General features: G+C 43.1%; 1 protein-coding gene across 3 annotated transcripts in view; it reads left to right on the top strand.

Annotated features, from left to right (window-relative positions):
• Positions 1–26,319, top strand: part of MAMSTR (MEF2 activating motif and SAP domain containing transcriptional regulator) — a 246,401-nt gene that overhangs the window by 129,128 nt on the left and 90,954 nt on the right. For 2 of the 3 annotated variants that reach the window (XM_086930407.1, XM_086930406.1), the window contains exons 2-3: positions 19,955–20,020; positions 23,833–23,891. In XM_086930407.1, the coding sequence (XP_086786533.1) occupies positions 19,955–20,020; positions 23,833–23,891 (125 nt within the window). Of the gene's footprint in view, positions 1–9,121; positions 9,270–19,954; positions 20,021–23,832; positions 23,892–26,319 lie in introns of all 3 variants that reach the window. The other variant, XM_086930408.1, reaches the window with a different exon arrangement.

Genomic DNA, 26,319 nt, shown 5'->3' with positions numbered 1-26,319 from the left:
GTAACCCACATCTACCTTTCTGAATCCACAGTCGATCCTTCGTGCATCCCTGCTCCAACGTTCTGAGTATTAAACCACTCCCTCTTCTCTCCTCCCTTCGACTGCAAGCTAAGTTTCCTGTCCTCTACGTAATGGTTTATAGCCTTCTCCTCCCACCTGTGTTCATTTCTACATCACGTGGTTCGTCTGCCTCACCGTGTTTCTTGAAGTGCTCCTTCCCCCTCCCAAATTATCCAATGCTAACAGTTACCGCTTTACTTGTGTGCATACATCAACTAAAAAATAAACTGACTGTAACCAATGAAAGTCCGTGATAAAATTATCAAATGAAATATAAGAATGGCAAATAAACACTTAATGGTGACATTATAACTCTAAAATGTCCACTTGGAACCAACGTCCATTGCGAACAATCTTTCCAAATGTCGCTCCTTAATGTTTGGAGAAAGCGTCCTTGACGTGTATACTTCCATTAGTCCCATTTTTCATCTGTATCAACTTTTCGGCGGGGTGCTCTAACAGGGTTAGGGACAGAATTAATGAAACTGCACTGTAAATAGTCCTGCAGCTTACCCTTTGCTTTATCATTTTTAAACTTTTTGCAATGTTTTCTCAATCTTAGCGTGCAGCACTCCGTCATGCTCCGTCCCAAACAAGCACCTGAGTTAAACAGCTCTGTAAACGGCACGGGGTGTCCGTGCCACAAAGGAGTTGCACAGCCATATGCACAAATGTGAATGATATACACACGTATTCCATATTTACTCCAAATTCTTCCAGTTTTTATTCCAAGTTTTTCAAGTTCTTTTCCAAGTTTGTTGGAGCGTTTTTCGTATAAATGGAGCGTTTATTAAAACATGTTTTTAATATTGTAGATACCCCCGAAGAAGGTCTTGAGGACCGAAATGCATTGGGTTGAATGTTTTGGAACCATGAAGTTTTAAATAATTGTCTGTGATTAAGCCTGGATGGGCACTCTCAGAATAATAAGACGCATAAAAACATGAAAACTTCGCATCTTTGACGTGATGGTGAAAAAATGTGTAAACATTGGAAAAGAACTTGAAAAACTTGGAATAAAAACTGGAAGAATTTGGAGTAAATATGGAATACGTGTGTATATCATTCACATTTGTGCATATGGCTGTGCAACTCCTTTGTGGCACGGACACCCCGTGCCGTTTACAGAGCTTTTTAAAATACCCCTCACACACTATGAATCCCATAGTGTCATGCTTCATCATAGGGGTCTTCCCGTCCCTCTACGGAGATAGGTCTTAACAACGAGATTCCATGGAGTCAATTGTGATAATAGCTGAATATACAGAGGAAGGCACTTATGCTTCAATAACTCTTTCCACAATCCAGACATCTCCTTTATCTCATCCGGCTAACATTCCAGCAAATAAAGGAGGTGAACTTAGGAAACAAATACATCACCCTCACTATAGTTAGTAAGCTATGATACTACCGGCAGTGTAAGCAAAGGGCATGGCGACAAAAGAAAGAAATACAGCACTAGGGATCTTTGTTAAAAACCTATGATCGCGTATACTAAAGACGACAAATGGAATAGTGCAGAAGCACGATTAGTATACAAATACACAGCTCTAAGAAGTGTATTAACACAACGTAGATCCCCACCGTATTTCACAGGTCATAACAATATAAACATCTGTGAACAGAACAGATGTATGAGTAAATATTAGACACATAGGATAGAATCTCATTGTTCATTGTAGAGAGAGAGCCAATGGTATGATTAAACAAGCTTTGACTACTAGGATGTTAAGTTCAGGTCTTAGTTGGTATCATAATCTATGTGGAGTTCAGAGAACATTGAATAACTTGCCTAAATGAGTATTGGGAGGACACACTCCACACGAGGTTCTCTTTGGAGTTCCCATGTATGTGGCTGGCTTAGATAATTCTGGGAAGGTGGCGGATAATGAAACATTTTAGTTGGAGTAACGTTTAAATGTTTTGCAGAGTATCCAAGAAGTCAGAGAGGAGCTGTCTAATACAAACCATTCTGAAGTGCTACCTATGAAAAGAAGGTTATTACTGCTTCCGACAGGTGGGTGCCTAAAATTGGAGACCTAATTAGGGAGAAAACCCAAGAGAAGCAGGCCTTTGAACCATCCTACAGATCACCCCTCACTGTTCCTGGGGTAAAAGATAACAGAACTGTTATCCTGCCACCTTTGCCTGGATCACGAAGAAACAGACAGGTGTCTCTCAACCATGTTAAAAAACACCACGTGGCCAGTCTTCTCCAGCCAAATGCCACAGACACCAAGAAGGATTCAGAGTACAGCCACCCAGCAGCTCCTATTTGGAATATTCCACCCTCTGAACAAAGCAGTAACATTCCTAACTCAAGTCCCCAGCCATGCATATTTTCTTAGCTCAAGTTCCCAGCCATGGATATTTGAGCTTAACACTCTATGCAGTACACTGAGTCCAACAGGCACAGCTCATGCTGCTGATATGACAGTGGCTACTGTCCAACATAATTCCATGGTTTACTATGAAATTCCATCTGATGCTACTTCATTTGAACTGGTACTCTTTCAAGAACCTTGTAACACTAATGACAATTAATATGACTCTGAATGCTTCCCAAGAGATTTTTCAACCCCTTCTACAGTCACTCACCACCAGAGACTGTTGCGTGCTTGTCAACGGTTTTGTGATGAGTATTTGATTCCAGCGTGGTTCTATGCCTGGATCACTTTAGGAACTTTTCTTCTCATCATGTGATTGTCACCAATGTTCATCATGCTACTGCTACTCAACTGACAGCTGTCCCTGCCAGGGCAATTGCATCCCTTGTGATTTGTGAACTACAGCCTAATTGTTCATCCCACAGAGCCTGAAGAAGTCTATATGCTGCAAACATTACAGCTTATCTTGTGCCCAAGGGCATAGCCTGGGAAAAGGTTCCATATCAGATTATAGTGCCCACTGAGACATTGCAATTGCCTTATGTGATAAAAGTTTCAATGAATGATGTTATAATACCCAGTTCTCTTTCAGATGTTTGGGACATTGACACTGTTAAAAAAATGATGTCTGATTTACAGGCATATGCTACTTTGAATAATGAAGACCCTTATTTGAATTCAGCAAACTACACAGAAATGTATTGCTATCATTAATATGGTCATATATAGGACTAGCTATCCTAAAGAAGTTCATAATTTCACACAATGAGAACATTGTGAGGCTCCGCTTCTGGAGAGCCATTCTGATTTTCTAAAGAAATTAATTTACTTTCGAAGTACTGACAGGTTACACCCTTCAGCCTTTTATATAACTCAGAAGCCACCAAAGCCACAACAGCTCCCGAAAGAATCTAACCACTACCAACACGATGATTTACTCTACCTAGTTTCATCAAAACATGGCTACTCAAGGATGTGCGTATTGGAAAGCAAATGTTGATGAAACTAGTATTTGGGAGAACAAATACTGGCAGATTCAAGGCAAAGAAGTCTTTTTTGAAGCCTGTGTAATAACACAAGAAATGATCTTTCTGAATAAAACTATCCAGCAGACTACCCATCTGGAATTTGGAACAATGAAGGGTCTAAAGAAGCCTTCTATTCCAATAGTCAATTTGCCTATGCTCAATAATTGGCAACTTCCCACGAAAAAGACATACAGAATAGGATAAAGAATGGACCTTATAACTCTACACAATCTTTTGTTGAGTGTTTGGACTTATGGCCTTATAATTCTAAGACATTCATACAGCGTCCCAAACGTAATCATCCTGATCCACATTACAATACACAAACAAGTATAATGGTTACCAGATACAGTGTAGGCAAGTTATGACGATGTCTAGAACATTCTAGTCTCTCAGCTGTGAAAGAAAATTTTTCTTCCCTTATTGAAAACATGGCTTATTCTGACTCCCTTCTGGGACCACGTCTTCACAGAAATAGAAGATTCCTTGCCACTGGAATATATGCTAACTATGAAGAATTTAATACATATTCTGAAAAAGAAGCTGCAGAAAGAATTAGGCAAATAAATCAGGAAAACATGCAAACAGGTTTTAAAGGCCTTGATAATGGAGTGCACACGCTCTCTAAAAAAGTGTACTCGCTCAGTCTCAGCCCTAGACCTCATGAAAGGAGATCTGAATTTGTTCCAACATGGGCAGACTCAGTTAAGAACAATTATACAACTAGATTAGGCATTACAAACACTCAGATCAGACTTTGCAGTGGGCGGAAGACGCCGCTGACCGCAAATCGCGCGCCAGGAGGCGCATAAGTCCCTGCATAGTCCCGGTGGAGCGGGGACACACTTTGCAGTGGGGGTTACCTTGTGGACCAGCAACTCCTGACCTCTCCGTGTCCCGCCTGTCTCCCTCCCGCCGCCGCACCTTCAACCTCGAGCGGCCGCTGTGTGGAGGGAGGCCAGGAACTACACTCTCCATACTATCTAGCGGCGGAAGATGCCGCCGACCGCAAATCGCGCGCCAGGAGGCGCATAAGTCCCTGCATAGTCCCGGTGGAGCGGGGGACACACTTTGCATTGGGGGTTACCTTGTGGACCAGCAACTCCTGACCTCTCCGTGTCCCGCCTGTCTCCCTCCCGCCGCCGCACCTTCAACCTCAAGCGGCCGCTGTGTGGAGGGAGGCCAGGAACTACACCCCCCAGACTACCTAGTGGCGGAAGACGCCGCTGACCGCAAATCGCGCACCAGGAGGCGCATAAGTCCCTGCACAGACCCCGCGTCGCGGGATCGCGCGCGGGTCTGCGCTGGGCTAAGCCCGGGCAAAGGGCGGGCCCTCTGTGGAGGACGGGACGGACCACCCCCCTTGGCTTTTCCACATGAGGAGGTAATGAGACTTGGACTCTATACTCTTTGGTGCACCCAATATTTGATTGTACTTACGGACTTTAATTCTCGTACCTTTAACTATCCCGATTCTGTCACTGCTTGGTATTACCCGTTTACATTTCATTCATAACCAAGCCACTTTACGACTCGCAAGGGGGATAACAGGAAAGCCACCCCTCAGAGGGGTTCACGCCATGGGACACAAGTCCACCACCCAAATGGGATAATAGTGGCCATTTCTAGTGAAACAGATGAAAACAATTCTCGCCAGCCTGTAGATAACACACTCAGCCTAGATTCCCCTTCACTAACAGCCGGTATGGCGCAAAGCCTTTCATTAGAAGAGGAATTAAATATTCTATGCAAAACCAGGTATGTTCCAGTGGATTCGAGATACGAACAACAAGGTGCCCGACCCTGTCCTGTTAATAGCATTGGTACATTACCCCTAATGACTGCCCGCTGAATCCGCCCCTATTACCTCAAAAAGTTAATACTCAAAGTATATCACTCCCCCAGGTCACATTAGTTAAAAGGAAGCACGATGAGGATAAACCAAAAGGGAATCACCCAAAGTTACAAAAACTGTCCGTAAGCCCCTCACTGGCTACCACTAATTCCCCCTTAACCACAGAGGCTGCAGAAAAATTAGATCATCTAGCACCTCCCTCCCAGCTGGCTTTATTGTCCCAGATTGAACTATTGATTAAATCTATTACATCGCCATTGGTGGAAAAATTAAAGACTCTAGGGGACAGGCTGACGGGCTTAGAAGAAATGATCAAGGCCAACTTGCCACCTACAAAAACCTTTGTTACATCTAACCATTCCCAGCCACCTGCTGCCTCCGAAGTACCTACGCCCTCTACACAAAGCATTAATGCACAAATTCAGCCACTAGCTCTTAATACACCAGCCCCAAAGGCTCCCAAGATCCCTTCTAAACCCATATTAGCACAGTATACTGCTTCCAGAGCAGAGCTCAATAAAGCACCTCATATACAACTACCACCGGAGGCTGCTCCTTTTGTGTATGTCCTTTCGGGAGTACCAGCACTCTCTTATGGAAAAGTCGAAAGACAAGAAGATCTACTAAATAAGGTTACGTTTTGGTTAACAAAAAATAGACCTCTGCCAACCGACCTTAATGGAAGTATAGTGAGTTTCAGAAGGGTGGGCTGGCTGGGTTCTCTCCCAAAAGACATTCCCGGTGACCTAGTGCTAGTTAAATTTAGGAACAGAATTATTGTCCCATATCTGCAAACCTGGCAGCCCCGAGAAGGAGACGGTCCTATATCCACCTGGGATTTACATGACTTTTATTCCAGTGCGTCACACCCCCCTTTTCCAAGACCAAAAATAGGACACAATCATTTAATGGGTAGAAAGGCCTGTGTATTGAATGGTAGTAGCTTCCCCGCTTTTACTCGTTTCGAATCAATGTACAACATCTACAAGCATAGGAAGTTCTATTAATTTGTTTGTAGTAAATAACAACCTGATGTAATGGTAGACCTGTGAATGCTAAAAAGCACTTAAACAATGATGAAATTATTCCCACAGGCGGGGCCCAAGTTTTTTAGCTTGTACATACTTTGTGCTACTGTATGCTTTGTCTTATGACTGTTTTTAACTGTACGCTTTTATAATTTTAAACCAAAGTCGAATAAAGCAAACTGAACTGAACACTCAGATCAAGTTTTGTGCCTTAGTAATCACTTATTGAAACACTTATTGAAACAGCCCTATTTGAACCATATAATTTGACACTCACTCAAAAACCAATAGCTAAGAAAGAGTCAACATACACTTTATTAAGTATAGAATAAGTTGTGGATACAACATTTATGGTCAGTGACATGCCTTGTATTGTCTGGTTATTACATGATATTATTTTCTTATACATAATAACCTTTCCTTTTCATTATTGTCAAAAATATAAATCTATTTGTTGGTATGAAACTATGCCCAATTCACAAATGTTCCATTCCTGGAAATGTCCTTTCACCCACATCTGTTTAAATGAAAGGGAGGATGACCCTATGTATATCAGTACAGCAAGTTGCAGAAATCCTTTTGGGCACTCCCTTCTCTATAACACCATAGATTTGCGCAGAATGTGTAGCGCTTTAATGCCAGGGTTAAGTTGTAGCTTTCTGTTTACCCCCTTGCTTTTATTCCCACACATCATGATCTTTTGAATAACAAATCTTATTTGTTCATAACAAATGTTACTTGCTGTGAGTTGGTACCTGGCCAGCAGTATTTGAAAACGTTTTCAGAAACAATACAGTGTTGTGGAATGACCTTGTATCCTCTGCCTCGAAATGTCATTAGGAACATCCCTTGGCCTAGTATAAGAATGAAATCTATATGTTTTGGCAAATTGATCAAACTATTGTCCTCCTACAAAAAGAAGTCCATTTGAAATTCAGAGGCTGCTACACACACATCACCCTTCGCAATTTGAAGATATTGTGCAAAGGATATTTAATGCATCTATTACAACTGGTGTGCATTTAAAAAAAAGATTGGATCTGGTTTGGTGATTGGATTAAAAGCAATGTTTGGACTGATTCCGTCATTCTTTCATTCCCTGTTCACCAGCCTTTTTAGAGGATTGCCGGTCATCCTACTGCTAATTGGCTGTGATACTATCATCTTTCTTCTGCTCCAAGAAAGAAATCAACATCATGGAGTACATGTATCCAGCTGGACAAAGCTGCAGAGACTACATAGGACATGCTTCGCTATCTGAACATTTTGCAAAATGAATACATAATGAATGCAAAATAAATGCTGAAAAAGTAAAACCTGTATTTTGATGCATAAACTGCCTGACTGACATTATCTTGGACTTACATCTGGAGCATCCCCAGTGCCTTAACCTGATATGGAAAAAAAACATATGAGTACCAGAAACCATGCAGAGCAATGCACCTTTCTCTTATGACACAGCAGTATCACCAGTGGTACTTTTCCTCGCAGCTCTTGATGAATGGCTTGACTGTCCTTCAAGACTTCCAGAGAGGAGCCACAACCAACATCGGAGAACAGCCATGAGAACGCGGGATTACCCCGCACTGCCATTACAATGCGGGGATTACAATGAAAGTCGTTACAACGACTGGAGGGCGCTGTTAGATAGGGAATAGTTTAATTTTCAGTCCAACACCTTCTCTACTGTCAACGTGGGCTGGAGTTGGAATAGAACATTTAACTATTCCACTATCCAGCGCCCTCCAGCGAAAGTCGTTGTAACAACTTTCATTGTAATCCCCGTGTTGTAATGGCATACGGGGTAAAAACCTGCATTGTAATGCCATACAACCCCAACATCGAGTGCCTCAGAGTAGTAACCAATTGTTGATCCCTATTCACACACAAACTGTTATCCATGAACATGCTCTGTATGGATTCTGCAAACACCAGCCGTGCGTCAACATGTCTTCTGATGAGAAGTAAACTCAACTCATAAGTCCACCTTTTAATCATGATATGCATTTCATATTTGTATCACAAAAGCCTGTATGAACAAAGGACTTAAAAGAAAACCTTTTTGCTTTTCTTTTTTAATAGACCTTTTAAAATGTTGCTTTTTATACCACATGTGTTCTAATCTGGCCTATTTTCATAATATCATTGGTATGTTTATTTCCCAACATGCATAAAACAATATAGACAGTTTATGATTTCCCTACACAATACTTAAAGTCCCACTGGTAAGACATGCCCCTATGACCTCACTTCCAGATGTACAAGCTGGGGATAGCGTAAAGTCCCTAAGGTCCGACTCGATTTTATGGAGTTATGACTCCTTCTTAGTCCATGGAGGTCTCCATCTTCCTTAACTAATGAAATGAACATTGCCATATTCCCTGATTTATGCAGGATCATTGTCATAACTACCTTTTGACACAGCTGTCGCTAGACCTTATCTTTCCAGGAATTGTGATGGTGTCAAGTTCTTCCAATAATAACATAGATATCCTATGTAATGCAACATTTGTTTGGGTCAAATGCCTACCCTTCACTATGTCAAGGTTAAGTAAGAACAGATATAGTCGTATAACCAAAATAATGTGTTCTGAATTGATGCACATAATCTATGTTAAACATTCCTAAACTTATGTCAGAAATTCCAGTTTCTGGTAAGATTTAGTATATACGGATAACCACTTGATCTCTTCGCCCAGATTATTGCCTGAGATTGTGACAAATTTGGTCTCACCTCCGGCCATCACACTTCACACTTTGCAGATGCTACATCTTGCCTGAAGCATGAAGTTGATGAAGCCCAGTCCCGGAGGAAGATTGTCTGACTGCTACCGCAGAGGGTGTTTGCCCTTTGCGGGGAACACTGTCTTCATGAATCCACTGATAAAAGACAGCATTTGCTTTCAGTAAGGTATGCAGTGCATCTCCCCTCTAAAAAACTCTATACTGCCAGTTTCTCTGCCTTTCATGCTCTCATTAATAGCACATAGAAGTAGGTGTTAGGGTGTCGGATTCCAGATAAAAATGTTACCGAGATTTTAGCACTGCTGGGAATGCAAATTTTTTTCTCATTATTTACGATTGTAATGTTTTTATAATATTCTATGTAGTTGTTTTAGATGTACTGAGAAACAGATTATTCCTGTAGTAATTAATACTTTTCACGTAAAAGTGTTCATTCTTCTTAGTACAGGGTGTGTGATAATGTGAATAACTAAATAATGTTTGTTGCTGTTACAACAGTGCCCCTGATCCTTTATGGGTTTGTTAGTAACCGAAAAGCAATGCTTCTATGTCAATTACACGTTGTATAGTGTCTTGTGGGCCTACAATACCTTGTCTTTCGCTTTCATCGCTGGGGCATTGAACCAAGTTCACCTGTGTCCCCAGTGGTTGGGAAATCCCCCTTTTAGAGTTATGCCAAAGTCATAACTTATGCAGCACTGTAATATCTTTGGTCCACACTGTTTGTGCAGTCTGACACTTTCCCTTTCTTCTCTCCATAATGAATTAATTTGTGTGCGGTTTGCTCTTTCAAGGAGAGCAAGAATAAAAAAACGCAAATAATGTTGCACAGCTGAAAACTTTAATTAGCTTTTAATTAGATTAAATTACTTTCATCAATCAAACAAAAAACACTATGGGCAGGTTTACTAACATTTTGTGCCAGGTTTGCATCACCAAAAATGATGCAAACAGTGCAATATGTCTATTTTGGATTTCCTTTCCTTCGAAAAACACGTTTTTGTGGGGCAAAAGATGCCTGAAAGTAAAGCAAAATTTGTGCTGCTTTTTGTCACCTAAGATCATGGGAGCATTTCCATGGGTGGCACATGGGTGTTAACATGCAACCACTCATGGATGTTGATGCAAATCCCTATTTTTCAACAAAACTAGACAGGATTTTGCACCACAAAATATTGCCACATTGAGGCAGATGTAAAAAGAAGAAATGCTTTAATTTCTCCAAGGTTTTTCGACTCTGCGTGTGCTCTGCACTGTACATGACACATTTAAAGTGGGAAACGTTTTAAAGTTTGCCTAGGTGTAGTAGTTTGTTCTTGAACAGTACTGTTTCAGCACAAAACCCTATGCTGGAAATGACACAGGCGCCTTGCACCACAGTGCACTAGGTAGCCTGATTGTGCACCATCACCAGGGAGACAGCAGGACAGTGCTATATCTTAGTTGATATGGCGCCTTCTTTTATGTGTGAGGGAGAAATGGTATGTTGGTGGTTTATGCCCTCACTTTGCTTTCTTTATTTTGGGTACCTACAGGATACCGATTCTTCCCAATCTGCTCGTCTGTGCCGATTTTGCTTTTTTGTAATTTCGTAAACAATCTGCCTACTTTTCAGTGGAAACACTAATGTGATTTTGTTCTGCAGCAATGCAGCTCTTTTGACTTTGAATAAAAAGAACTGCATTGAAAAAAGCTGGTGCTAATATTTTTTATGTTTTCTAGTCTGCTTAGAGTATCTCTGCAGACACCATTGTACCTAATACTTTAACATATGCATAAGTGGCATTATGGAGCATAGAGGTACACCACATCAATAACCAAAAATGGATAAGAGAAGAAAACACCCCAATCAAACAAATAACTTTGTGCGGTTCTTGTCTTTATTTTCTTTTCTTAAAATGCATCACACATATGTAGTGAAGGCAGCCAACATGTACTCAACCAAATGGCTGCACTACAAAGGGGTATTCAAAAGCCCCAATATTATGCTTCATCAATATTCAAAGTCCGTGTGGACCACGAACAGTATCTTTCCTTGTGGTCCAGGTTCCCACTACTAAAGTGGATATGCAAAGCAGGAATAGTTCCCAAGTGGGGTAATAATAACAGGGAAAGGTCGGGCCACTAAGGCCTGATGGGCACTCCAATTGATGCGAAAGCCGCTAGGGCCCGTCCGCTTTCCCCTAGAGCAAGGGGTATGGACAGGAGAGGTTGAGTACCTTCTGAGACTATATTTGCCCTGAAGAAGACCATTATTATGGACAAAACGCGTTGGCTGTCTTCACTGCATATGAGTGATGTTTTTTTAAGAAAATAAAATAAAGACAAGAATTGCATAATGTTTATTTGTTTGATTGGGGTGTTTTCTCCTCCTATACATTTTTAGTTATGATGTGGTGCACCGCTACGCTTCATATTGTTACTTGAAACCTGTTTGGTACATGCACCTTGTGACCAGGTGCTTGTAGTGTGCATTGCATTTTTGGAACACAGGTTAGGTGCAGGCGCTATGGTCCCCTGCCCTTGTCGGGTACATAAGTGGCCTTTGGGTCTGCCCATTGATCTTCATCAATTTCTTTCTGTTTTAATTTTGTGCTCCGGATTCAATTACATTTTCTTTATTTTTTGATTGCCCACCCCTGGAACATTTGGATTTCTCTCTGCTTTTTGACTTGTGAGTGTATCCTTCTACTGCTTAGGTCAAGGAACTATTTTTCATTTTGCTGACCTTGATTGCACTTGCGCTTTAGCTCTTAATAGGAGTACACATCCTGCTACTTCTTCTATCTCTGTTGCTCCCCCATTCTCCCGATCATCTTCTAAACCCCCTTCTCAGTCACCCTTATATATTGTCCCCTCCACCCTGCCCCCGTATAATTTAAAATTTCTTCCTCGCTCCACCACCACTTCAATCCCTCCCTACACTTCCTCTTGTGCTCTTGCAACACCGAGCACTTCTGACGCTCAGTGTCTTACTCTTCTCCATACCCAGGCTCTCTCTCTTCCGCTGACCCTCATGACGATTAGCTGCTCACTTCCAAGATGTCCATTATGTTATATCTATAGGCAAAGTGATGGCCAATTGGGAACAGCATAATGTTTTGTATAAATAGTGTTAAATTGTTCCTAAATGGCCACCACGTTGTGTCTAGATGTGACATAGAAGCCATCTTGGAGGTCGACAACATATCATTCCAAGATGGCCGCCTTTTGTTATTAATGTTGCCATTGCTTGTGCTGTAATTCTACAAACATTTTCAAAGTGAATACGGGTAGCGATTAAGCACTGGCAAAGCAAGGCTAATTGTCTTTGCCAAATGCTTCTTATTAACTTGTGATTCGTTGATTGTGTATCCTTTGACTGTGGTGGAGCAGTCCTTACAGACACGTAGGAAGTAAGGCGACTGCACCCTAACACTCTCTACTGTGAGGATGCCTTAGAGCAGGGGTCCCCAAACCGGTCCTGGAGGGCCGGATCCATTCGAGATTTTTGGGATATCCCCATTGAGATACATGTAGTAATTTTAAAAATCTGGCATGGATCCGGCCCTCCAGGACCGGTTTGGAGACCCCTGCCTTAGAGGGATTCTGCTGGAGGTCCCCTGACTGTGCTCCGCCTGCTGATGGTTTGACGGCTGCAGCCTCGCTTCTCTCCATCAGCTGCTAGAGTGCAGAGTAACCACATTTTCAAAGGTAAAGAGGTCAAGTACCTCGGCTGGGCTCCCAAGCCACTAGTCACTAGTTCCCCACGACCCTAGGGTGTTCCAGCTGGTAACATTAATATGATTGAGACCTCTTGACAGGGGTGGGGCGAGGGGGGAGGGCTGTCAAATGAGTGACATATTACAAGGCTTAGTAAATCATATTACAGTTATTTTCTACTAAGACTGCAGCCATATCAAGTTTCCCTACACCAGGTGTGTGAGCAGTTCAACAAGTCCTGTTTATTTTTGCTGCATTCAGGTTCCTATAGTTCCTAACCCCCTTTTATAAATGTATTACTACAAGCACTAGGAGGCAAAATACAAAGTGACTACGTGAGAAATATACACCTGGTTTTGGACTACAAGTCATCTTTGGGACTGAGAATCTAATAATACAGACAGCCCACGTGTGGGGCGTAAGATTTAGAGGGCCTAGGAAGCGTGAATATTGCCACACAATTTCCATAATTCATCTCAGAGTGCAACTCCGGGGATTTGTGTTATTCGTGGCATGATACTGAAATATCTGCAGAGCTTTAATTACAGTACGAATGACTAGCCCTTGCGGCTGGCTGCGACTAGGACTGTTCTGAGCAGGGCACGAGCCTGATTATTGCAGGGGCTCTTATGATGCGTGACATTGACCCTGGCACATCTTAAATCCTTCCTTTCATCTAAGCAGGGTGATGGGCTGGATGGTTGTAACTTAATGGATTCAGCGAGGCAAAGAAAACACATTTCTGTTTGTTTAAAATATTACTTTTATTAAACCATTTATGCAAACAACGAAATATATGTCGATGTGATGTAATATTTTGAAATATATTTTTAACAATTAAACTTTAAGATCCCAAAAGTTAGGTGCACATTTGTGCGAGTGTAAGGATGTTTTATCAAACGAGCATGTTTTTTTGTGATTAATATTTTTAATAAAATGAACACAATATTCGGGTTTGCAAATATCATGACTTTATGTTCAGTTAAATTATTTCGATATTAAAAAATGAAATTAACGCTTCCCTCGGGAAAGACTGAAAGAAAAGCCTTCGCCTCTCTGTATCCAGTGACCAGCTCATACCTGACGTCACTGAGTCCGGGTGGAGTCTGGCTCAGGCAAGGGTGTTGCTTGGCTGAAATCAAATCCTTATTCTGAAACTGATGTGTTGACTAATCCTGATTTTGAAACGGAAGTGTCGACTCAACAGAGCCTTCTTTATTACAGACGGTGGAGCATGTCCATTTTATATGTTCTCCAGGCACTCAGTTGGGAAAAAATCGAGAGCGAGGGGGAGGGGAGGGCAAGTAAAAAAGTTTTAAGACTCCCAAATATACCTAGAGATTGATGTGCCCGACTGTGTGAGACGCAACAGAGTGTGACCCAGTGTTCCATGTACATTCCTGGAGTGTGTGCCTTAGTCCCCTGCATAGATTCTTATGCTTTCTGTTGCTAGTGCCCGCCTTGTTGCTGAAGGCGCTTTTGCATCCATATGCGGCCTTTGAGGATTTGTTTGAAGGACGTTCTGGTGAAAAGACTGCCTAAACAATTGTTTGCCCCGCGGGAGATGGTGGTCCCCGGGGCTCATTAATACCACGTGGGCACTCCAGCACATTATTAACCTCCAGTTACCGCTTAAATAATTAAAGAAAACACAACTTTAATGATTTATCTGGACCATAAGTGACTCTCCATCATTTTAGGGAGGATATTGTTCAGGTCATAGCACCTAACAACTGTGGTCGATGTATGGGACCAGCTTTTTAGGGACAAGATTCCCTCTTGGTACCTCTTCACATGTCTGTGGGCTTCGGGTCTTTGCACCATAAGGCCTCTAGGAAATGTTGGCCCTGGTGGCCAAAGCTGAAAGTCCACCTCTGATTTAGTAAAAATGTTTTTCTATGATCAGTAGCAAGAGTTCAACCAGGAATCTTTCGATCCGATTCATAGTTGTTTTTTTTGTGGAATAATACAAAGGGCGCCACTTTCATGTCTTACATTTAATGTATATATGCCTCGTCTCTGTCTGAGGCTAAGGCAAGGCCTAGTAATGACCCAGTCGTGTGATGATAACCATATTTCCAGCCAGACTATTCAAAACAAGCAAAATGCAGACTCTAAAAATACGTTTAGACCTAATGTTGAGCCATGGCAAAAAAAAAACCTACAAAAACAATTACTGTGCACTGGAGGAAGGTACTTAAGGGACAGACATATAACCTGCTTAGTGTATATGTCCACCTAACTACTTCTGGAGTCATGCTAGAGATGATCAAATCCCTGTCTCCTCGAGCTCTCACATGGAGTCATGATTATCGGAAGGAACTTTAACGGGGTGCCATCTCCTCAGATGGACCTCTTGTGTGCAGGGATAGCAAAAGGGGAAAAGGAAACAGGATTGTTTTAATGAGTGACGAGCCTGGGCCTCTGCGATGCCTGGTGTGTCTACAACTCAATACACGTATACACGTACACCTCAGCAGCCCACAAATATCGATCAAGAATTTGCCTCCGCTTTCTACCCACCATAGACTTGCTCACAACGGCTAAAACGCAAATCCTCCCCTGAGGAATTTCATATCACTCCCTGGTGATGATACTCCTAGGGCCCCAAAGTGAAGGGAACCCCCCAATCTTGCGTCTCCATGCTTGGTGCTTGTTCAACAGGAAGGACACACCTTATCTGATGCAGCAGCTACAGGGATACCTGGACCTTAGGTCGGGCTCGGTGGAGTCATCAGGTACTCTGTGGGTGGTCCAGAAGGATTGAGTTAAGGGGTTTGCCAAATCATTCCACAAGGCACAGGAGAGGCAGAAATTGTGAATGATAATTGATCCTGAGGCCCAAACCCTTCAAAATGAGTGGGAAGAAGAAGTAGGAATGGGTGGCCAGGAAGGCCGCTGCTAGCCATCCACAGAGCATCCCTTAGACAACACTGTCTTAATGAATCAAAACTATGTTGGATGGCCTATACCAGAAGGGTATACAAGTGAGGAGATAAATCCAACAAATTGCTGTATTGGTTGACAACTCATTATAAATCATCCAGGGTTGTCCTGGGGCTGTCAACCCTAATCCTGACACGGTCATAGATGCCCAGTCAATCGCATTCACCTTTGCTAGTTACTACCAAGCTCTCAATACCAGGTGCTTGAGACCTGTGAGGGAGTCCTTTAGGCATCTCATCACAGACCTGCCCCTGCCAACCCTCTCCATGCCCGACCAGCATGAAATGGAACATCCTCTGTAGCTCACACAGCTGGAGGATGCCCTAAAGGACATGAATCCAGGCAAGACCCGGTGTCCTGATAGGTTCCCTCTTGAGTACTAACAAAGGTTCTGTGCACTTCTTGTGCCTCCCTTATTCTCAATGTTCAATGAAGCAATTTGGAAGGGTTCCTTCTGTTGGGACCTAGACTTTGCCATAATTGTTGTACTAAACAAAGCGGGGAGACCCCGTGATTGCTGTTCCTCATACCACCCTTGCTGTTCCTCTTTGCGCCTGAGTATTAGCCAATAGACTTCTTAAAATTCTGACAGCACTGGTCCATCCGGACTAATGCGGTTTCATCTCCCCGTTGCAGCATGAGACACAGCATAAGAAGAGTTCAAGCAGCGTTAGCACACCATCACTGGCTCACAGGTCTGTTTGCGCTTATGCTTGTCCATTTCAAGATATCATTTGATTCCCTTGACTGGGACTTCCTCATGGGGTGTTTTGTTTCTTGGAATGTGGGTCCCCAATCATCTCCTATGTCCTAGTGTTATACGCCCAACCGAGGGTGCAAGTGAGAGTAAACAGGGTACTCTCCAGTACCTTTACATTCCCAATTCAGAGGGACATGGGATGGCTGCCCTCTCTCCTCCCTATTATTTGCTTTAGCAGTAGAGCTGGGGGTTCTACTTAATGTACGGCATGGACAACCACATTACGCTCTTTGCGGATGATATTTTACTGTTTCTTTCTTGCTCCGCTGATACAGGAGCTAGGCTTCTCTATATACTGAACCTATACGGACGAGCCTCTGGTCTGCTGGTAAACTGGCTCAAGTCTCAGGGAAGCAGTGGACTGACAAGAGTAACTTCCAATTCATAGAATCAGTTTCAATACCTCGGTCTCCACATTTCCCTTCTTCCCAAACTAGCTTGGTACCTCAACCTTAAACCTCTGGTCACTAAAGTGGGTCAAGACGTTGCTAGATGGACAAAGCTACTGCGGAGGACAGCTTTAATTAAAATGATGGTTCTGCCACGATAGTACCGGGATGACTTTGGGTAGCTGTGCACGCTATAAAAACCCAGCAACATTATCGACTCCTGTATGTACTCCATAACGTCCCACTGCTACTACCGCAGACCTGGTTCCAGAACCTTCGAGCTAGAATTTGATAATTTCTTTGGGCAAACCAATCCCACAGCATTTCCTTTGGCAATGCACACGTCAACCTTTGATGGGGGCTGGGTATGCCTGATCTGTGTCTGTATTACTTGGCATTGCACATGCTGATACTGAATAACTGGCTAAAGTGGGGGTAGTGGACCCCACCTTTCACACCAAGTACTCTCTGATGGCAACTCCCTGGAGGAAGTTCCTAAATAAAGTCTGATGGAGGCTATAATTCTCATGGGTCCACTGAGGGAAGGGGGCATCTCCTGGATTTAAAAGTCTCTAGTCATTGATGGGCCAGACCTCTTTCCACCATGGAGGGGAAATGGGAGACATGGATGGACTCCCTAACAAGTGTGAGTGGAAGGATTCCAGCATGGCTCCGCAAGTGCTCAGAATATCTTCACGACTTCGAGCCATACAACTAAAGTACTTACACCTTACCAACCTGTCACCTCTAAGGTTGTGGAGGGAAATAAAATGACCCTCTTTTACATGCCTCAGATGCCCAGTCCAAGAAGGAGACTTCTTTCATGTAGTTTGGGAATGCCCCGTGATTGCGACCGATTGGTTGGCTGTCTTCTCCACTCTCTCAGGCGACTTGAAGAGACCCATTGGACCTACACCTCTTATTGCACTGTGGGGACTGCTGGAAAACCCTGGGGGCTTCAGGGAGGATAGCACACTGGTTAGAGAGCTATGTTTGCAAAGAGGGACCTGGCGTGCAAGTGGAACTCTGCTGACCCACCTTTGCTTGCGACATGGCCTACAGACATGGACTGGTGTACGGAACAGGAACAATCTATCTATCAAGTAAGAGGGTGACCCCAAAAGCATAAGAAGATCTGGGCTAAATGGCTGAATTAGGATGGAGTGATGCAATGGCTGCACTGGCTGTAAACCCCGTAAGAAATTGGTATAAAGCTATTTTATTATTGATGTTGTCCGTGGCATGCACCGTCCTGTTTGTTGACATTGTTGCAAAATCAATTAACTAGCGTTATAATAAACACACAATCAATGTGAGTACGAAGTCATGGGGGGTCCTCGCCATCCGGATAACACTCAAAGACACTTCTAGTAGGATGTCCTGTATTTTAAAAACATTTAATGCCACGTGACGTCTTCGCATGCAAGCCACTGAGTTTGAAATGAGTTAAAACACATATAATATAAATGCTATTTTTATGCGATTTACCATGGCAACAATACTCTGTAGAACAAGCATTCTGTATTCTGCAGAAAATTAACACCTGGTGAAGAGTCACTGCTACACCGGGAGCGTGTTAATAAAGGCAGCAGGAATGACTGTTCAAAAAAGAATATTAATTCTCATTATTTTGGGACTGATCACCCATATTGTAAACGTTGTGTGTGTCCCCTTTTTAGTGCTGAAAGTCAGCAGCCCACCTTCCTTAATTCATAGTTGCGCAGACACAAAAATAAGCATCTTGCATTTGCTCTCAATTCTTATTTGGAAACAGCACACAGAAGACCTTCACAAGATGCCCGTAGTTTGCTGGAGTTTATCTGTATGGGGAATTTCTCCCATAGACCGCGGTTTGGTGGGCATTTCAGCCTGTCATGGTGCAGTCTTTGGTGCGGAGGAGGTTTCGGAATGATGGTTCCTGGAGCTCCAGATTCTACCTGGGTAAAATGTATGCACGCTACTAGGGTTCTGTTATCGAATAATGAGTGCTTTTTGGTGTTTTGATTTGCGGTGTTGCTTGTTCAGGTGCTGCGCTGCTAGTGAGCAGGAAGATCACTATGTTCTGCAGTGAAAGATTGATATATTTTATTCCAGTATCCACTCACTGAGCAAACAACGAAAAACAATGACTTCTTCACTTTGTTATACTTTATTGAGCTTGAATTAATACTGTTTATATTGCACACTCTACACAGGGGTCTCTTAGAGCAGGTCTTGTAGCGTTAACTTAAAAATCATTAGATTGGATGCATACCATTAATTTCTTTAGTAGAGAATTCCAGAGTTCTGGACTCACATCAGAGAATGCTCTGCAGCTTTTGGACTTGAGCTTTCGTCTGCAGCTGCATGGTAACATATCATGACTTAAAAAAGTATATATATAGATAAAAGTGTGGCAGGAATAGGGTCCTGGTGGACCGGGCAAGGTTCAAACCTGACACACATTAACTCAAACCATTACTGGTTGTCTTTAAATAGCCAATTGTATTCATTCATTTTTTTAAATTCACCATCGACCCTGGTCATATAACTAGGACCGAAAACCTTTGCTCAAAGCTTCTTCGAGATCTCGCTGTGAGAGTAAGAGCCAATCCAAATAGCTGGAGCCAATCCAAATAGCTGAACTAAAGCTACTTCCAATCGGTACCAGCACTAGCAACGAGGTACGGTAGCCCAGAGGTGTCAACAATGCTGGGTAGGGCACAATGTGCAGAACAGTAGTACTGTATATCTGTTGTCCTGGGACTTAAATGCTTTGTATGGAACGCTATGAAATCGTTGGTTGGATCACGTAATACACAGGGCACAAGTCGTAAAAAAAGAAGTGGGGGGACGCTGTCACCAGAAGTGATGTCATGACAGGAAGCAACGTCACGATAGGTGCCAAGCTCCTCATCCCAGGGAGGCCAAAGAGTGAAGTCCAGCTGTTTGGAAGGGGGGACGGCGTCCCTCCGGTAAAATAAGTGGGGGGACGCCGTCCACCTGCATGGTACCCCGACTCGAGCCCTGGTAATACATCATAATTTAAAGTGTTATATTCTCTTTCCTTTCTAGTGCTCCAACTCCGAATGCAACACCGACGCTCTCAGGAACAGCTCAACGAGCAGAACCTTCTTTCACGTGAGTCTTCACAAGGGCTGAACAAGAATTGGCAAAGCCATTAGGTTTCAGCAATTCGAGAGCTATAGGTGTTGTCAATGTCAATGTGTTTTTAGCTATGTGTTATGTAGTGGGATGTATGTATGTGGTGGGTGTGTAGTGGAAATATGTGGGTTGGACTGGAATTGTGTGTCGTGGAAATATACGTTGTGGATTTGCGACATGGTCTCTTCTGAATACATGCAAGTGAAATGTATATAATACATACTCGTAGCATTCAAAGAGTTTTATATTTACTTTACTTCTTGGTTGGTATGTTTACATTCCATTCCTCAGGCATGATTTACATGTGACAGCAACGCAGGTGAAAAGTAAAATGTCCTAGTACGTCAGAGGTATTTTGCGTGACAGGAAATAAAGCCTGATATTTGCTCAGATCTTATGTTATTTTTAAAATGATTAAATTGATTAAAAAAAGTAAATGAAGCATTAAACGGGCTATGTACCGGCTTGATTAGCATAATCAATACCACATAATCTCAAAGAAGTGAATTCCTGACCTTTCCACACATTATTTGTGCATGCCTATAAAGCAAATTCTCTCTCAATTTACCAACCTTATGGTTACTACATGACTCCATATGTTCAGCGCTTCTGACGTCCTACCCTGAGCTTTCCTTTAACAAATTTCACTCTTTGGTTTGTGTTACTTGCTTCCACCTCACCTAAACCAAGTGAACTAACACATGAAATCAATAACCTGAAAAGGTGTACCCTGGTTTGAAGATAATAGCCATCATGACATGGAGTATCTGATAACCTTAACCATTAGAGTTCTATTCCAATGTCTGACATGTCCTTCAAGATTCCTTGGGATTCTGTGAGCAACGTATGAGATAGAGAGAAGTACTTCACATTTGTGCTGATCCCCCAGCTGGATATTATCACATGGGGCTGTGCATTTGTACTTAGATGCAGTTATAATGTCTAAACTGTGGCCCCTAGGCGTGTTGCACCAGTAGACTCCTTAAGACTGTCACAACACGCCCCTCCGGTGAGCTTTATGAAGTTATGCAAGGATTTCTATTAATTAAATGAACACATAAAGCAATGCACCACGCTGCCTACCAGGGGGCTTCTAGGAGGGGCTGTTATGTCGCACAGAAATTCAGAGCCACCGCTTTCTCCCACACTGTGGCCAGACAGGCATCCAGCAATGTGCCAGGCGGGACTCAGGGCGCAGGTTGCACTAGCATCTCTCTCTCAGGGCACAGAAGCATGCTCACAAGGCACACAGGTCAAATGGAAAGACAGCAGCAGCAGTGGAGGCAGCCACCACTCCCAGCACTTTGCTCCTCGGCATCAGCGCTTGCCTTCTGCCGTCACCTCGGCAACTTGCATGATAATACAGGCTGCCTCTGAGCGGTGACACTCTCCTAACCCAGATACCAGCTTTGGGTCTATTACATGACCCCCAATTCAGCCTTAAAAAATGCTCCCTTATTTTGGAGGGAAACGTTAACTGACACTTCTTCTTCCCCTCAAGCTGTCCAACTTCTATTCTCATTCTCAAGAAGCTTACGAAGGCCGTATATTATTGATGAGCTTTGGTTTTAACTGTCTTGCATTCAAGAAAAAAAAATACAGTCAACAGAAGAAAAACAAGCAGCAATGAGGGAGGGAGTGGGGGTACCGAAAAGGTGTCTTCTGTAAACAGCTTCTGACATTTGTTCTCAGTCTTTTTTTTTTTTAATTCTTTTTATTATATATTGGGTGAACATGCATCAGTTCGGTAACAAATTATTAAATATATTTACATGCTTCACGTCACAAACAGCCTCTTTCAAAGGGTTATACAATCTTTGCATTGACAATATAGTTGTGTGAATAACATTGTTTCACTTCCTATAATTACTAATATCTGTTGCTGACTCGTCAGGTGGTGGGTCCTGATATTCCCTCTTAAATCGTTCCACTTTCCCCAAACCCGCTTCCACTTCTTAGGGCACCCACTATGTGTATATGCAGCCTTCTCCACCACCATGGCTCTATCCATGGAGTTCCACCATTCCCAATGTGTTGGAGTAACCTGTGCTCCCCAATGTCTAGCGATGTTACGTTTGGCTAACATTATACCCAGCATCGCCCAGTCTTGGAATGCCCAGCAAATGTGAAAAGAAAAGAACAAAATGTACAGGTATGTTTACAAAAATAGAACAGAGCTCGGAGCAAGTGAAAACATGACTGATCGTGGGAATTGCTTTTTAACAAAGAAAAAATTTGTTCTTAAAACAAATGCTAAAATGTGACCAGTGTATTGATATAGTAATTGGTCCCTGCTCTCGGGTTCTCGGGGAGGGCTAAACACAGGAAGAGGCCATGCATGCCATGGACAAATGGAGAGAAACAATAGGAGAGCGACTATGGAGGCAGCAAATGGGAAGACTATGGGCGGGCTGAAGCCCAAAAGTATATACAACATGTCCCAAAGATACAGCACAAGCGCTGTCTAGCCGAGACCTAAAAAGGGCAACGTGGGTTGGCCAAGCGGTACAAGGTTTGATGGAGTAGTCTTGTGTTACACTATCAGAGCACTGTTTCAAGTCTCTCTGTCGTGAGAAAAGTTCAGGAATTCAATCCCATTTGCAGTCAGCCGTACATCCATCTCTGCCCTGCCCCTTATTACACTCACTTGTGATGAACAGTCTGTCATTTTTAGCACTGCAGCCCCTGACCTCACCAATACCCTTCTTTCAGTACTCCTGTTTTTTTAAACTACAGAGTTTCATATCCTGCTGCTCTCAGTCCTCACGTGCCTGCATTATCCCGGTCCAGTGATAAGCAGGAGCCATTGGTTCCCAACTGCAGTCAGTCACTTCCTTTCCCCATCCCTGTCCCTGCATTGAAACCTATCAAGTGATAAACAGATTCAGTGTGGTAGGCAACGTGCCTTCTCACAGTCTTGCTCCTGGCTGTAAAGTCCCTGGTCCATATTGTGCCAGTCCTAATTGCGGTCAGTGTCTTCTTTTCCACGCTGTGCAACTTGTAGGATGTAACCTGTCTAAGTATGATCTCACTGGACAAGGATAGGTCGCACTCTTGCGAGGAAGGCTCCTTTGGTGAACAGATGGACTCAAACCAATTATGCTGTTCTATTGCATGCATGTTCTCCTCGTACACTAATGGGCTAGTTCCTATGCAGGGATGCCCTGATTGGGCAGTAAGAGGATCAACCCTGACTAATGATGCACTCGGTGTACAGTGATTGGGAAGTCTATATGTAAGGATTCTCTCACTAAGTACTAATCGATGTATGCTGACTATGATGCTCTTCTAGACGTTGATTCCTAGGATAGATCAGGACCTGGTTTGCTCTCATTGGACAGTGAAGTGGTAGGCAGTTCCCGTCACCAAAATCTGCATGTCCTGGTATTTCACCCACATTTGACATGCTTAAATTTATAAGGTGAAAAATCAGAGGATGCAGTCTTTACCACACCCAGAAACTACTCTGTGCGATAAGCATCGGAGAGTTTGTAATTGTGATCCCTGTGCAAATGCTTGCTCAGGGTTTGTAATTTAGTGAAGGCCTCATAATGGAGCTCTACAAGGAGAGATGAAGTCCTGCTTTGCTTTGAGTCTACAGTGATATTGTTGATGCGGATGAGGTAGTGAACGGTAGATGCTGAGTAGCTTTCCTCTTATTGGGCAGCGCTATGGTAAACCCTGACGAGACGTGCCCTGATTGGGTACTGTTGGGGTATGCACTGATCATGGATGCTCTTGCTAAGCACTTATTAATTTACCATCTTTCTTCTTTTCTTCTCCTTCAGCTTTGAACAAAGTCCCGCCGACGGCGTCGGATCATCTCATTAACCTTGGCCAAAACCGGGTAAGTTTCTTAATTTAGGAAGTGCTGCACTGGTGCAAAGCATCTGTGTTGGCTTTAGAACGTGAGCTGGGGACGTTTTACAGAGTCACAAATGTGATAGTGAAGCTCCTAGAAACAGAGCTCCTGCGATGTTTCTTATTGCTCAACCCCCTTGAGAGAGAAGCAGGAGTTATGGACTCACACACCAGTCTGTACAGGGGTCAGAGCAATGGAACTATTTCCACCTGTGCACTGGCACACCACTGTGTGGCTATCACTAGCTCAGCAGGTGCAGGAATGATAGAGGCCAATTTTGCTCCAATAAGTGAATTGTTTTTTACTATCAAACAAGTGGACGTTGGACCAGGTATCCTAGGTTGCATATGGGTTCATCAATTAATCAGGATTTGATAAAGCGCAGCAAATTACCATCGAGGGTCTCAAGGCGCTGATACCCTTGCTCTACCACTGGTCATAGTGATGCATGTTTACTGTTTCTGATGTCGATACCCGCGCTCTGTCATCTGGTGGAAGAAGTGAAGGACTGGCCCATACGTGCGGTGTTCTGTTTTAATCGATTAAATTCATGGAGCTACCTCATTCTACAGGTGCGGCAAAAACCTCACACTTAAGGGATTGGTTGCCATATAGTCCAGGATTAGCCATACAATCTGCTGATATATGCCCCAAATAATGCTTGGGCCCACCCCACAGCCCCACCCTGGTCTATATGTAGCAGATCCCATCCTGCCACCAAGTTCTGGAGGAGATTAAGGCTTACTGCTTCAAGGGAAACACTTTGTCACACTGATTGTTGTTTACCCGAATACCCCAAAGGCAATCCACCTACCTCCTCCCCACATCTCAGCTATTTTATCCACACGTTTTCCTTGCTGTCCATTTCAGAAATATTCCCTTAAAATAGTCATATATCGATTTTCCATTTTTGTATGGAATACATTTGTTCAAACTTCCCTGAAGAAAAATATGACAGATATATTCCTCAATGCAGTTAACTGACAGAAAGTCAGATGACTAGGCTTTCATTAAATTGACATAGACTGCCACCGGCTCACCTAGTATGAAAGAGACACTGGTCAGCTGAGGACCTTTTATGTATCTCAACACACTACTCCGTCTCAGCACACAATACACCCCATGGCCCAAAGCCTCAAGCAGTGTGCACCCTGAATATCGACTCCAGAACATCGATGGGATGCAATCTCGAGGACAAAATATCTAAAACAAATATCGACAGGTATATCTAAGTAAGTAAACTCTTTATTGTTCGGTTAATTAAAACCATTACAATTTGTGGCATATACAGCATTTAAAACAGAATTCCTAAAATATTAGCAAGGAAATAAATAGGAAAAAGGAAAAGGAAAGGAATTAAAAGAAGGTTTGTGTTACAAGAAAGGTTTGTGATACAAGGAGTCCGACCAGTCATAGCAGGATTTGCTGCGATACAGATTTATCTGTCAACAATGGTCTTAAGTCTCAATGGGGGTCGGGCGAGCGGCAGCGTGCCTTGTTTTCTCCACAAAGCTGTCCAGGAATTTTACTAATCTACAAATCAGTTGGGCGTCCGCTGAGCATAAGGCCTGGACTATCGCGGACCGGCAGGTACGGACTCCTAGCTCGTTGAGTTTGTCCTTAAGCCAGTGCCGCCGTCCGTGGTACATAGCTGGGCAGATACAGACTATGTGTATAAAGTCTTGGTTACCTGCACTGCAGAGATCACATTCCGTTGTTACTTGTGGTCTCCATCTAGGTTGGTCTAATCGTGTGGGTAAAATACCCAGCCTCAAAAGGAGGAATTTACGTTTAAAGTTCAACGAGAATGCCGTGTCTAGATAAGGGGCTAGCGCTGGCCTTGTGTACGATTTAATAGTCATCCAGGCGTGAGACCGGGTACTAAAAATTATTTTGTCATTGAGGAACGAGTGCTTCTTGGCAGTCCTTTTGACTACCTGGTTAAACAGAGGGGCTGGAGGTTTTGTATCCCACAGTGCTCCGAGCTCGGTTTCCTCTAGTGAGAGCTTTAGATATTTTGAGTACTCAGAGTTCGGGCTTGTCTGGATCGCTCCCCAAAGTGCACCATTCATTTTGTTCTCCTTGTTCCTCCAGACATAGTACCAGAATTTAATGGCCTCATATTTTTTCAATAAGACTTGAGATTGTAGACCAAATTCAAGTCTGACTTGTGCTGGGGAAGAATTATTCGGTAAAAAGAAGACCCGCTTATAAACCTTAGTTTGTATTTTCTCCAGGAGGGTGGCGCTTTTTCCATGGTGCAGAATGCTCCCATACGCTATTGTAGGCAGTAATTTGGCTTTCATTGCAATTAGCAGGGGGGAGACAAGAGGGCCCTTTAGCTCAGCTGCCAAGCTAGTGAAAGCATGCAATAATGCTGCCCCCTTTCTTCCCATGGCTTTGAAATGCGCCA

Source organism: Lissotriton vulgaris, chromosome 7, assembly GCF_964263255.1.
Source record: "Lissotriton vulgaris chromosome 7, aLisVul1.2, whole genome shotgun sequence".
In the NCBI taxonomy this organism is placed as follows: domain Eukaryota; kingdom Metazoa; phylum Chordata; class Amphibia; order Caudata; family Salamandridae; genus Lissotriton; species Lissotriton vulgaris.
The sequence above is the reverse complement of the archived record's forward strand: the minus strand, read 5'-3'. Positions and strand labels throughout refer to the sequence as shown.